We start from the raw sequence: 14,727 nt of genomic DNA on the forward strand, positions 1-14,727 counted from the left end.
CTGACCAATGAAAACTGTTTACTTGGCTTATAGCCAGTTGAGTTTATCTCTGTGAAGTTTAAGAAGATAGTAGTAGTAGTGGTAGATGACTTGTAAATTATGATGCGGTTGAATTTTGGTATCTGATGAAATTATGATGCTCTGGCTGTCGGTTCTCTTTCTCTTTGTGAGCTCATTATATGGGCTGATGCTACCAGCCCATTACCACGAAAAGGTATACTTTTGTAAAATGAAGAAGACCGGCATGATAGTAAAAGACTAGGAACTTAAAATACAGTTTTACTGACTTAATAAAGCCAAAGGCAAAGTGATCAATTATGTGATTTAACCTGGTGATTTGCCCTTTACGAACAATGAGCCATGAATGTGGACTTGTAGTTCAGATGGCATGGTCATATGGTCCAAAAAATTAAATCTTGCCCGTGATTTGATATTTTAAAACAAGGATGCTGTAGATTATCTTCATATCTATATTTTCTTGGTAGATGTTATTTTGTTTGCATCGTGGCTACCTTCATTTCAACGTTTCCTAGGAGAAAAATTTTTCACTGAAGTTGTGAACAAATCCAAATTTTTATGTAACTGCCGTAGTGAATGTGTTTTTATGGGTTTGCTGATGTATTTAAAGTAAGATTGTTGAACGTGTTTGCAGATGATGGCAAGCAAAACAAAGATATATATCATCCTTGAACTTGTTGATGGCGGAGAGCTGTTTAATAAAATTGTACAGTTCATCAGTTATTACGCTATTAATTACAAAATAAATTGATGCATGCTACCATCATGCTCCTCGAAAACAGGGCAACAAAAATATGCTTAGATTCAGGTCACATACAGAGAGAGATGCTTTAAGCTTTAGTGATTTATCAAGATTGCTCGTGAGTTGATCGTTTGTATGCTAAACGTGGGAGACTTAAGGAGGATGAAACAAGGAGGTACTTCTAGAAGCCCACATTGCTCTTGATTATTGTCATAAAATAGGTGCATTCCACAGGGATTTGAAGTTAAATTTAAATCATATTTTGGTTGTGGAAATGAAAACTTGAAAAAAGTCTCATGTTTGGACCTATTCAAGAGTCTAGATTGTTGTGTTTGACATGTATGTTGCATGCGATTTAAAAGGTCATTTCTCTTTAACTTTATTTAAAATTATATGCTCCAAAAGGATATATATATATATATATATATATATATATATATATATATATATATATATATACACACACGAAAAGCTTGGGTGTTAATTGAATAAGCGAGCTTGACATTTCTGAAATGCCACCGAAAATGCACTTACATTGCCATGGCCTTCTCCCCTAGTAAAATGCTTTTCCTAATGCTACCAAGGGCAAGGGTAGCCTTAGTTATCCGCTATGGCAAAATCCGTTGCCAATAATTACATCTGCTACGGCGATAAGACTATTGGCAACAGCTTTCTTGTTGTGAATATTGCTTGCATTTTTGTGCCCCATAGCTTTTCTTGTGGTAGATTTGGCACCGAGTGTAGCATTGTTGGGCAACATGTCTTATATTTCTTCATGCATAAGAGGTCACAACAGAATTTTTGTGACCCGATTGTTGCTGGTCGGCCTAAGGTTAGCTTTTTAACTTCATTTCTTTCTGATCATTGAAGGAAAATCAACGACATCCTCCTTGCTTGAAATAGATATTTGCTGCTAGAGAAGACCCTCAATAGAAGTAGTTTTAGTTAGTCTCAGCTCCTTTTTTTAGCTTTGTTAGTTGAGATTTGATTTGTTGGATTCTCACCCCAGACCTTGCAGCATATATTCAGCAAATTACCATCCAAGCATGGTCGGAAAAGATCATCCCAACAATCTGGCTGTACATAACATCAGTTAAAGAGAACACAATCCGACCAAGTACCAACGCCTCTTTTCTATGCCTTTCTATGTATGCACGGTTTATTTGATCATGTTTCTCAATTAAAAAATTTTCTAGGCAAGTATAAGAGCCATCAATGAAGCCCATAAAAATATATGTTTTCAATAGTGGAGTGAAATAAGACTCTTATAAAAGAAAGTTGTTTGTGGGCAATCTGATAGAAAGAAGATACTGTAAATTAGAGAGTGTAGAGAGTGCATGAAGTATAGAAGAAAAGACTGAAGAACCTGCAACACCAATGACATGAGACTGAGGATGCTTATGCATTACTTCCCAATTGTTTTGTTGACATGATCGAGCTGTCTCTTGAGAATGCGCTTGTAACGAACCATGTTTTGACACAATTTTTTTATGAGGAAAAAAATATAGATATAATGCAGAATGAACATCAAGTTTTAAAAGAAAACAAATCTTGGGTAATGACCAAAGCAGAAACAGTTCCAACAAGAAGAACAATGTGGCAAGGAGCCATATAGAGCAAAAAAAAAAAAAAGAATATAATGACTCAGTACAAATAAACTTACAAAAATCTCAGACTCTACTCAAAGCCTAGATTGCCAATACTAGTTTGTTGCAAAATTGAGGGAGTCCGTCCAAAAAGCCAATAGACATCAGTTTCAAGGGACACTTTGACGACAAGGAGACAAAGGGTTGAGGGTGTGTTGAGGCGACAACAGACGACCCATTGATTGATGGAATGGAGGAAGAGAGCAACAAAGATAGAAGTGGGTGAGGAGGAGACTCAGAAGAGAGATGGGGGAAAGACGGAGGAGGAGGAGAGAAGCTCGGAGGGCAACTCGGGGGTAGGAGAGGTGTTCTGTACCATGTTGTTCCGAGGGTTAGCTCGAAAGAAAAACATGAGGTAATTTATACCCCTGTTTAATTGTCTATGCTGTCTGCCTTGTACTGCAGTTGATGTTTCATAAAAAAAATCGATTAAATAAGACACATGTGTTTCCGTGTGTCCTATGACCATCACCGACCTCTTCGGCTCACCTTTTTGTTATGCTTAAAGTTTTCGTGAGAATTCAGACATATCGTCATCCTTTATAGATTTTAACTGCAAGATTTACAATGATTGGTCATATGGGGAAGGAAAGAGAACTTCTTAACTGTGGTATTTCCAATTGTCTCAAGCTTATTTAATTTTTTTTTAATGATGGAACTTGCAAAGTTGCTAAATAATTTCTTCTATTATTTCTGTAATTAGTTTTACTACTGCTGCTTGCGTTTGGAATTTTAAATTGTTAGGTGAAGTTGTGGGTTTGCGCTAGAAGCTAGGTTGCAACAGTATCCTAATTCCAGAATTTTAATTCCCTTTAAATCCACAGGCTGTTCAGTTCTGGAAACACAATTCCACGTTACCAAACATATGCTGAAATTGGAATTGAATGGATTTGGAAGGAAAATGCCGGTTCCACTTTGTCCTCCATTCCACACTAATCATCAATGAGTGAGGGAGGTTCTCTTCACTATTTGCAAGGAGGCAAACACCATATTTGTTGGACTTTCCCCATTTTTACTTTTGTCCAATTTATTTAAAAGCGCCACTATTGCTAAGTGCCGCTGCCCACGTTAATGAATCAATAATCACTGACGGCTGAGCTCCGGCGTCAGTGGTAGTCAAATTAATATTGTCAGTATTTATATTCGTTAGTAAATATCTAGTATTTACTGACATCTCTTCATGGTTCGTCCGTAAACATGAACGATTTTTTGATGACTTTTTCTAACCATTAGTAAAAACTTTCTTTAATGTCACCATCGTGATTTTGCCGGTGTAATTGAATTTTTACTAATAGATTACTTTTGGCCCATCGGTAGGAAGATTTTTTTTTTTTTGTAATGTGATATGGCGTTTTTAGATCTATATATATCCAACCGTTTAACTCTTCACATTGATTTTATCCATTCTATCCAACTTCATTTCCTTCAACATAAGTTATCTATTGAAACCCTTGGGTGATGGTCAAAGTTAGCTTTGTTTAGGTTAGTTGCCCACGATAAAAACTCACTCAAAGCAATTTAGGGGTGGGCGTAAGACCCGGAAACTGGGAAAGGGGAAGAAGGAGAGGGTCAGAGGGGGGAGGAGGTGGGCAGAAGGGGAAAGAAGAGGAGGGAGGACGAGGAGGGACGGGGTCACGGGAGGGGGAACCGGGGAAGGGGAAGTGGGGACGGGAGGGGGGAAGGGGGAAGAGGTGGAGGCCGAAGGGGGGAAGAGGGAAGAGGAGGAGCAGGTGGACTCTGGTGGAGGCGGAAGGGGGAAGAGGGAAGAGGAGGAGGAGGTGGACTTTGGTTGAGGCGGAAGGAGGAGGAGGAGGAGGAGGTGGACTTTGGTTGAGGCGGAAGGGGGACAGAAGGAGGAGGAGGGACAGGAAGAGGAACGTGAGGAGGAGGAGCGACTGGAGGAGGAGGAGAGGGGACTGGCGGCCCGGCCCGGCCCGGCCCGGGACCCAATTTTCTCGGCCCGGGTCGGGTACCTGGCCGGCCGCCCGGCCCAACGCTCAGCTTACAAAGCATCTCTAATTCTCAATCCATTAAGCATACATATTTGAGTGATGATAGGAAAACAAATATTGACAACTCGCAACACTTAGCATTATCATATTAATTATGCCTACCGACCACAGGATGACGTATTAACAATATGGTGAAAACATAATTTGGTACAACATAATTTCAACATTGGATGAGATCTTTGAATTTACAATCCCCATCTATATAGCGTGCTTTAAAGGACTAGCGGCATCATTTTCACGTGACAAAACTCTCAATGGTCCGCCGACGCGCTTGCCTGTGGCCATTGTAAGTGGATATGGGTCTTTCTTTTGCTTAGAAGAATAACAGCGTTGCCGAAGTCACTATTCATTGACCGCTTTGTTCCCCTCAAATCTCAATGCCGTAGCACCATAAATTGCTGGAGGGCGAAGGCTGAATGCAGATAATCTGGAGGGAAGGAAAACCCGGATCGGATATCCAATTCAAATTCGTTCAGTTGACATTCCTACCCTCAATGCCGTAGCACCATAAATTGCTGGAGGGCGAGGCTGAATGCAGATAATGTGGAGGGAAGGAAAACCCACAAGAGAATCGATGGCTTCCCGTCGTCTTCTTCTCTCTTATTTTTCTGTTCTCTTTGTTGTTCTCTTCTTCTTCCCCGTCCTGACATCCGCCGCCCGCTGCCACCCTGAAGACAAGGCCGCCCTCCTCGACATCAAGAAGGCGATGGGCGACCCTTACATCATCATCTCCTGGGACCCCAAGGTCGACTGCTGCAGCTGGCTCGCCCTCAAATGCGATCCCAAGACCAATCGCGTGTACGATCTCGACATTTCCGGCGACAACGTCTCCGGCACCATCTCCCCATCAGTCAGCAAGCTCAAGTCCCTCACCCAGCTCACCATGCGCAAACTCACCGGCCTCACCGGCCCGATTCCGACGGCCATATGTGACATGACCACCCTCACCTTCCTCTGGCTCGACTGGAACGAGCTATCCGGCACCATCCCAGCCTGCCTCTCTAAACTCCGAAGCCTCACCTACATCAACCTCTCCTTCAATCAGCTAACAGGCGAAATCCCCGCCAGCCTCGCCCTGCTCGAGAAGCTCGACGCCATCTTCCTTGACCACAACCGCCTCACCGGGCGGATCCCCGAGTCCTTCGGCCACTTCCGGGGATCGACGCCGTACCTCCGCCTTTCCCACAACAACCTCATCGGCGAGATACCGCCGTCGCTTGGTGCCATGAACTTCGTGAACATCGACCTGTCGAGGAACATGCTCGAGGGCGACGCCTCGTTTCTGTTTGGTTCGACGAAGCCCACCCAAGTTCTTGACATCTCGAGGAACCACAACCTCAGCTTCGATCTCTCGACTGTGAGCTTTTCCAAGACGCTCATCACTCTCAACATCCACCACAACAAGATCTACGGCGCCATCCCCAAGAGCATCCTGAAGATCAGCAACCTTCAGCAGCTCAACGTCAGCTACAACCGCCTGTGCGGCAAGATCCCGCAGGGAGCCAACCTGAAGCGGTTCGACGAGTACTCCTTTTGGCATAACAAATGCCTCTGCGGCCCGCCCTTAACTCCATCATGTTCCTAAAAATATGGTGAACGAGAGAGAAACTAACGGAGCATGCAGATCAGAGCAGCAGCTGAAAGAGATGGAAAATGAACAGCCGAGTTCAGTAAATAAAGCCGGGATGCACTTTCTAAATGGCAGTTCGAGAGCGACGTCAGCAGAAAGAGAGTGCAATTTGCAATAAATAAAGGGACGCGTATGTCTGTTCATGTCATCGGAGTACACTTAATTTGTTTCCACTGTTCGAGTCGTGCAAGCTCTTTTGTATTTCTTTCGTTCTTCGTTCATCATCTATTAAAGTTTAAAGACCTTCTACTTGTTAATTTCGTACTTTGGATGTTTACTATAGTGCCAAAATATAGCAACCAAACCTGTGGTTTCTATTCCAAGAGAAATATACAATATGTCTAGCTTATGCCACCAGATTAACATAAAAATTTTCTTCTTCATATTTTCTTAATGGAACGTGGATAGCTAGATAGTTATGGGTACGAGAGATTGATCTATCAGATAATCGACACTTCTTAATCGAATTCCAAGCAGAGGTAGAGCCGTATGCGCCTCAAATTGGTTGTGTACTCTCAGATCATGAGGCAGTCCATTGATCAGGCAGCTTATTGTTCTGCGGGGCTATGGTGGACAATCGAAGAAGAGCGACACGAAAAGCAACCGCAACGTGTTCTTCTTTTACACAAAAGAAACGAGCATTGTGTTCTTCTTTTACACAAAAGAAACGAGCATTGTGTCGTTTCTTCTTTTACACAAAAGAAACGAGCATTGTGTCGTTTCTTCTTTTACACAAAAGAAACGAGCATTGTGTCGTTTCTTCTTTATTCCTTTTTTTTCGGTGGGTCCCGCATCAATTGTGCTCTTTAGCCCTTTCGCGGCGAGAAGAGGGGAGGTGGAAGGCGCCGGCCGACGCTGGATCAATTTGATTTTCAAAATGGAATTGTTGTTACTCAATCATACAGCAGAAACGCTTTTCTTGCCAGCTTGCATTGTTCAGCAGTAAAAGAATTTTCAGTCCTTTTCTGTCATTTTACGCCGAAAAGAAGGAAGGGTAAGTTCATATATGATGAGGAGGACTCGTTGGCAGTGTCGTTTAGTACAATAAAAATTACTGCCGTTCAAAGAGTGTGGGAGCTCTAGTGGATGTCAATATATTGGATGTCAAAGTAGCTCTAGTGGATGTCAATATATGTAGTGGATGTCAACGTATGTAGCGGATGTCAATGTAGCTCTACTGGATGCCAATATATGTAGTGGATGTCAATGTATGTTTCCTCAAAAAATTAGATATAAAAAAAAACAAATAATATCGATTAAAAAAACAGATCAGATTCATATTTAAGAAATCACATTTGATTGGATTTGGAATGGAATTACTTTTTAAAATATCCTATACTTAGATTTGGATATGAATGTAAAAATCAACTAGATTTAGTTAAAAATTCTGATTGCGATAGGAATGCAAAAATCAGATTTAAGGTTCAAATTCATATATGTTTTTTCTTTGTTTGTAATTGAATCCAAATTCGAACCAAATATGTGAATATCTCAAAAGACAGAGACGAGTAAAGATATATCCGATTCAAATAGGATCCATTGACATCCCTATCGTTGCCTCACCAGTCTGACCCTTAATTGTCTGAACTTTGTTTAAAAATAAATGAAAAAGCGAGATAAGCCATGATAAACGAAATTAACATATGCCTGCTCGTGAGAGTGGAAATATTCTTTCCTTCCCAGTGCTGCGGAAAGAACATGTTGTTAGTCTCCAACCATTTATTTGTTCATTCATTTTATTATTGTATTTGAAGAGTTTTAATTTTTTTTGAATTAGTTCTCTTCAGCCAAAAATTCTCAGGCTTGCCCCTGCCTAAATGTCGCAGGATGAACTTTTTGGACAAATCTCAAATAAATAGATGTCATATCTGACAACCCATTTCAAGTAGTACCCGCTTTAAATTTTATAACAAATCAGTCCTATTTTTTCTCCCAACATATTTTCTGTAGCTGACGCGGCCGAAAAAGTGTATCCATTTTTTTATAAAGTTATCAGCCACTCTTACTACAACTGGCATATGAAATACTCAGGATTTACATATAGATAAAAAGCATACTTTCTCTGTGCAGTTAATTGAGGAAAAGTTTACCGCACTTTGGCTTTAGGCTTCAGTCAGACCCTTGTTTCGATTCTTGGCTCTTCCAGTGGTTCCAAGTCTGGACCAGCCAATTTTAAGGAATGGAGATGAGCCACCGAAAGTTGATGGTCAAAATTTCCGTTCTCTACAGGTAGACGTCGAACCAAGCAACTTATTTTCCTGTTTGATTTAGCTTTTCGAGCTTTGAGCTGGTCTGTCCCAGACCTAATTTGTTTCAAAGTCTTCAACTTTCACGGTTCACATTTCACTGTTATTACTTGAAACACATCTATCTCTCTCGCTATCCACTTGAACTGGTGATCAGCAATACGAGAAGTCTCCCAGCATTGCTCGGGATTTGCAGAGACCGGGTGCCAATTTTTTGGGACGCTTGCGGGGCATGAAATGGATCCGATACAATTAGGTCCAGTCCAAGATCAATCTCCACTTGGATCCGCGAAAGAACCTTTTTCCGAAATACCGACAGTTGAACAAAGTTACTCGCAGGACGTGCTTGTGAAAACTCTTGCTTTTCTTTTTCAACTCTTTTCGCTTTTCACACTCCCCGATGAGCCAAAGAAGGTCTTGTTTTGAATGAGCAAGGGGTTATAGAATAGTTGGTTGGACCTGCGGGGCATATAAGACACATCGTCTGCAGTTTGATTTCCATGGATGTTATTCTCTTTAAGTTGTAACTGATGAGTGTATGGTAGGTCCCCAACATAGCTCAAGAGCTTATCAAGGATTCCTTGAGTGATAAGTTGTTAACCTTCTACTCTCAACCGCACAAGGTACAATGAAGGTTCACTTTTCAAGTTGCGTTACCACTAACTGTTTTGACGTCGGAACTTACTGTGGGTCACCAGACCGTTCACTGAAGCTCATCCTTATTCTCAGACAAGCCAAAGTTAGTGATAACTGTTCATCTCAGCTGGTTGGATCCGCACCTTGGCTTTGAGCTTCTAGCAGCCCCTGTTTAGATTCCCGGCTTTTTCAATGCTTCCATGTATATTGGCGACGGGGCGGAGGGAAACCCGGGCCCGCCTGGGCCATGGCCCGGGTGAGCTTGAGAAAAAAAAAATCATATTAAAAAAATTAGTTTTTTTACTCTGGCCCAACCCGCAGATGGACTTGGCCCGACCCGAGATGGTCTTGGCCCGACCCGTCTTTCATCCCTTTCTCTCTCGCTCACTCCGTCTGTGCCCTACCCTGTCCTTTCGCCCCTCTCTCCCCGTTCGGATGGTCCCCTCCTCTCCTCTCTGGCCCCTCTTTCTCCCGCTTGCTCGGATGGTCCCCTCCTCTCTGGCCCACAACTGTAGAAGATAGCAGGGCCCTTTCTCTCACAGTCTCACGCCCTCTCTCTCGCTGGCTCCTCTTTCCCTGCCCTGGCCCACAATCACACATGCTCGCTCCTTTTTCTCTGCCCTGGCCCACAATCACACATCTCGCTAGATGCTAGCTCCTCCTTCCTGGCTCACTGGCTGCCCTGGCCCACACCACAAATCCACAATCACAGCTCTCGCTAGTCGTTGCCCGCTGGCTCCCTCTCTCCTTGCCCTAGCCTGGCCGACTGGCCCACAATCTGTTGCTTAATTTTGGAGACTGATGAAGCAGGGTTTGGGAATTTCCTCTTGGTTGTTTTGATCCAAATAGCACATTTGAGGAGAGAAATCAGATAAGGCAGCGCAGGAGGTACTCTAGTTTTCTGTAGCTAAATAGTATTTTCCCTATGTTTCTTATCTACATTACAGCAATTTCTTGAAGAAGTTTAGAGGATATTTCTTCAAGTGAAGCGTTGCAAACATTAGACAAGTAGAATTCTTCGTGTGGAATGTCATTTTGGCATTCTGACTCTATGAGGTTACCATCAGAATGCCAAGAAAGGGTGCTCCACATTTGGTTCTGTTTGATGCAAGTGCAGCCCCTCTTGGGGCTTTGCTCATTGTTCCCATCATGTTTCTGCCATTCCAGGAACAGAAAATCAAATGTTCTTCATAGTTCAATTCTTTTGTCCTGAAGGTTTGACTACCTAGAGATTAGTAAGAGATTCAAAACTGCCTCTGCATTACTTTTTTCCTTAAGCTACGCTGCTACAGTACCGGCTCATGGGAAAGATGGCTCCCAAAAAGTATCCTCCACAAGGTCATGGTTAATGAAGATTGCAAATGGCTGGAACTGGTATATGGATTTTGCCATTTTGGCGGTACCAAATTTAGCTTCATTAAACCATATTCTAATTTACCTGTCCAATTAAGATCCAACCATGAACCATGGGCAACCGGCATCTGTTTATGACATTTACAGGCGATGAAATCCACGCCTTAGTGCAGTCCGCTAGAGGCAGATGTCAATCTTACCTATTTCCTTAGTTCCATTGGTTTAAACACGTCGGCTTTTGTAGAAGTGCAGTTCCTCTTTTATCAGACTTTGTCCATTAATGACCAAGTCACAGAGCTATCATCTTCTTACGAACAATGGATGCTTTCAAGTTTCAGAGGATCATAAATACTAGAAGTCAACAAATTTACTGCATAATTTTAGCACTTGAGGAAATTTACAAACGCTCTCTTCTCTTGACGTAGTTTGTGATGTGTGGAACGTGTAGTATGCAACCCAATTTGATTTCCTAATTATTACTTTCTTCTAGTGCTTGGCCTGCTCTCGTTGTGTATAAAGGTGTGGGAGCCCAAACCAGAGAGGTGGACAAGCAGTAGTTCATCTGCACAATGGTAATTTGTTCATTAACTTGCATTGTTCAATGCATAAAGATGGGGATTATTTGCAATAGCTATCTTGCGATAAACCCTCTGGTAATGCAAACCTTGCCACCACCATCACAATGAAATGATCTATCTGCAGGTCCATAAGAGTGGAAATTAACATCTACAAGAAATTGGCAGGGTCTGACACAGTGGAGATCAAATCACCAGCTACTACTTAACAAAGTGACATGAGGGTATGACCATTCATTACTTGCAAGTTGAAAGTGTACAATTAACAATTAATTGACCAGGCCGATAGGCTAAAATGTCCGGTTCATACTGCTGAATCTAAGAGTTCACGGCTAGAAATTTTCAAATCAGAAGTTAGGAGCATTCTGTACCGCAACCTTTTGATTTTTGAAGAGAGTAGATGCACGGCATAGACTTCATGACAAGCCAACAAGGGAAAGGTAGTTTCCATTTTCAGTTTTCTTCTCCTTTCTATTTTTCTAATTTTCTACTGCATTGACTTTTTTCTTTTACTTCTCAAAGCTGTGCACTGTGCAGGTGAAGCAAGCCACATCATTAAATAGAAGCACAAGCATCCCTCAACTGGATGAAAGAGATTCAATTTTAGAACAAATTCGAGCCAAATTTGAGCCAAGGTCCTTAAAGCTGTGTATTGATTTATAATGTTTGTACAGTTATAAACTTATAATATTAGATATATAACAGTTATATTATACTTAACATCCGATATTTGTTTATAATTAGGACGGATGCCATACATAAATTAGTAATGCTTGCATCTTAAATTCGTAATGCTTACATCATAGATTCGTAGTGCTTGCATCTTAAATGTTGTCAATAAAGTCGGAACCCCTTTGAGATCCTTGTACTTGAGGCATTTTGAGGATCTTAAATCCATACTTTTGAAATCTATACATGTTCGGTTCCCTTGGATCCTTATTGGAGATGGAGGCTTTTCAAAAATGAAATACCATGTTTGAGAAGCCCCGGCTAGACTAATCCTTATTAGGTTTGCATTAATATGTTCTTCAATTTTGTATGTTCACATTTTTTTTTATTGTTTGGCATCATGAGATCTTCATATGTTGTTTGCATTGTGTTATGTTTATTGGGTTTGTATATATCTAAAATGTTTAAATGTTATTGTATATTTTAAATTTCAGGTTTTTCATGCTAGTTTATTGAGAAGAAGGCGAAAAATATTCAAGATTATTTCAAGAAAAAACAAGTTATTGATCAAGAGAGAGAAAACCAAGAGGAAATAAACCAAAGGGAAGAAAACCAAGGGGGAGAAAACAAAGAGGGAGAAAACCAAAATGTTGGTTGTTCTAGTCCGAAACCTCTTGATCTTGTTCTTTGTGACTCAGATTCTCCACCTTTTAAGTATTCAAGAATTGAAACTGCAGAAAGCATCGTGCGTGATCCAGGGTTGCAGCATCCTATATGGGAGATATCAGTAAATGAAAGAGATGAAGTTAGGCGAGCATATATTAATTATGGGCCATATCAACACAAACTTCATAGATATCCAGTGTCAGGTCCTTCAAGTCATCTCGTAAATTTCAAGCTTCATGGTTTCAAAAATTTCCATGGTTAGAATACTCTCTCAAGACAGACAGTGCATATTGTTTGCCGTGTTATCTCTTCAGTACTCCATATTCAAATGACAGTCCATTTATTACTGAAGGATTCAGAGTTTGGAAGAGGGTGAGTGGTAGTGAGAAACAATGTGCATTTCGTATTCATGAAGGGACAAGTCAAAATTCACCTCATAATATGAATGTGAGTGCATTTAATGACTTAAGTCGTCAAAGCAAACACATAGATAGAATGATTGGAAAGCAAAGTTCAGAGCTTGTTTATAACAACCGCTTGAGATTGAAGGCATCTGTAGACGCAATTCGTTGGTTAGCATTTCAAGCTTGTGCATTTAGAGGCCATGATGAAAGTTCAAGTTCAATGAATCAAGGTAACTTTATTGAGTTCATTAAAACTTTAGCTAGTTATAATGACAAAGTTGCACAAGTTGTCTTGGATAATGCTCCAAAGAATGCTAAATATACATCACCAACAGTTCAGAAAGAAATTTTACATGTTTTTGCAAGTAAAGTGAGAGCTAAAATTATAGAAGAAATTGGTGATGCTAAATATTGTATTATTATTGATGAAGCTCGAGATGAGTCCAAGAGAGAGCAGATGGCTGTTGTTCATAGATTTGTTAACAAGCAAGGTCAAGTTCAAGAGCGATTTTTAAGTGTTGTGCATGTAAGGGATACTACAACAATTACTTTGAAGAATGCAATTTCTACTTTGTTGTCTCAACATAATCTTAGCATTCAAGATATACGGGGTCAAAGATATGATGGTGCTAGTAATATGCGAGGTGAATTGAATAGATTGCAAGCATTAATTTTGAATGAATGTCCTTATGCATATTATGTTCATTGTTTTGCTCATAGATTACAACTTGCACTTGTTGCAGCTTCAAAAGAAGTTGGTCATGTTCATAAATTTTTTGAACAGTTAACATATGTAATTAATGTTGTTAGTGCAAGCAGTAAACATAATGATGAATTGCATGAAGCTCAAGCAAATGAATTTGCATTCAGAATTGCTATAGATAAACTTGAAACTGGAAGAGGACTTAATCAAATTGGATCACTACAGCGGCCTGGTGATACTAGATGGGGATCTCATTTTGTGTCTGTGTGCAGTTTATTAAAAATGTTCAATGCAACATGTGTAGTATTGGAAAATTTAAGAGATAATGGATCAACATCTCAAATACGAGGTGAAGGTCTTTCAGCCTATGACATGATCACATCCTTTGACTTTGTATTTATTTTACACTTGGTACAACAAATTTTGGGACAGAGTGATACTCTTTGTCAGTCATTGCAAAGGCAAAGACAAGTCATTTTAAATGCAATGACTATGGTTGATAATTCAAAAAAGTTCCTACAAGAACTCAGGGAGAATGGTTGGGATTCATTTATAGAGACTGTGGGAGCATTTTGTGTGACACATGATATCCCTATTCCAGATATGGATGCTCAATATTTTGTCAGAGGATCACGTTCTCGTCGTGAATGCAATTTTATTACAGTGAGACATCATTATCATGTCGATATTTTTATTGCTGCTATTGATTCTCAACTGGTAGAGTTGAATAGTAGATTTAATGAAAATTCTATGGAAATACTATGTTTGATGTCGACATTCGACCCTAGAGATCAATATGAGTCATTTAATGCACAAGATGCATACACTCTTGCAGAGAAGTTTTATCCTAAGATTTTCTAGACTCAGATCTTATGAGTTTAAATTATCAGTTGATGCATTGTAAGAATGATATTTGTCATCATCCAAGTTTTCAAAATTTGGGTACACTATCAGATGTATGTCAAGCAATGATACATAGTAGAAAAAGTGAAGGATATCCTTATGTATACAGGTTACTTAGTCTCATTCTAACGCTTCCTGTCTCCACAGCAACCACAGAAAGGGCATTCTCTGCTATGAAGCTTATTAAAACAAGGTTGCGTAACAAAATGGAGGATGAATTCTTTGCTGATTGTTTGCTTTTGTGTATTGAGAAAGAAATTGCCCAAATGTTTGATTCCAATGATATTATTGATGCTTTTTACAAGATGAAAAGCCGTAGAGCACAATTGCAATAGGTAAAGTATTTTGTTGCATCATTTTTATGTTAATGTTTATTTGAGTTATTATTTAGTTTCAATAATAAATGATGTAGTTTTTGTTTATATTTTATTGTGCAGGTGAATGAATGATGATATGTAACTATTTTCAATAAAAACAGAAGAAAAAACTGATTGTGTTACATAGAAAGAATACAAAACGGCTTA

At 40.2% G+C, this 14,727-nt stretch overlaps 1 protein-coding gene across 1 annotated transcript; it reads left to right on the forward strand.

Annotated features, from left to right (window-relative positions):
• Window positions 1-4,709: 4,709 nt before the first annotated feature.
• LOC116255380 (polygalacturonase inhibitor-like) lies at window positions 4,710-6,305 on the forward strand. Its single transcript, XM_031631171.2, has one exon. The coding sequence runs from the start codon at window positions 4,951-4,953 to the stop codon at window positions 6,001-6,003; it is 1,053 nt and encodes a 350-aa protein (XP_031487031.1). The 5' UTR covers window positions 4,710-4,950; the 3' UTR covers window positions 6,004-6,305.
• Window positions 6,306-14,727: the final 8,422 nt, after the last annotated feature.

This window comes from Nymphaea colorata, chromosome 6 (assembly GCF_008831285.2).
Source record: "Nymphaea colorata isolate Beijing-Zhang1983 chromosome 6, ASM883128v2, whole genome shotgun sequence".
Classification (NCBI taxonomy): domain Eukaryota; kingdom Viridiplantae; phylum Streptophyta; class Magnoliopsida; order Nymphaeales; family Nymphaeaceae; genus Nymphaea; species Nymphaea colorata.

Excerpts from the sequence above, each read along its gene's own strand:
- LOC116255380 (XM_031631171.2), top strand. The coding sequence starts at position 4,951 with ATGCAGATAATGTGGAGGGAAGGAAAACCCACAAGAGAATCGATGGCT.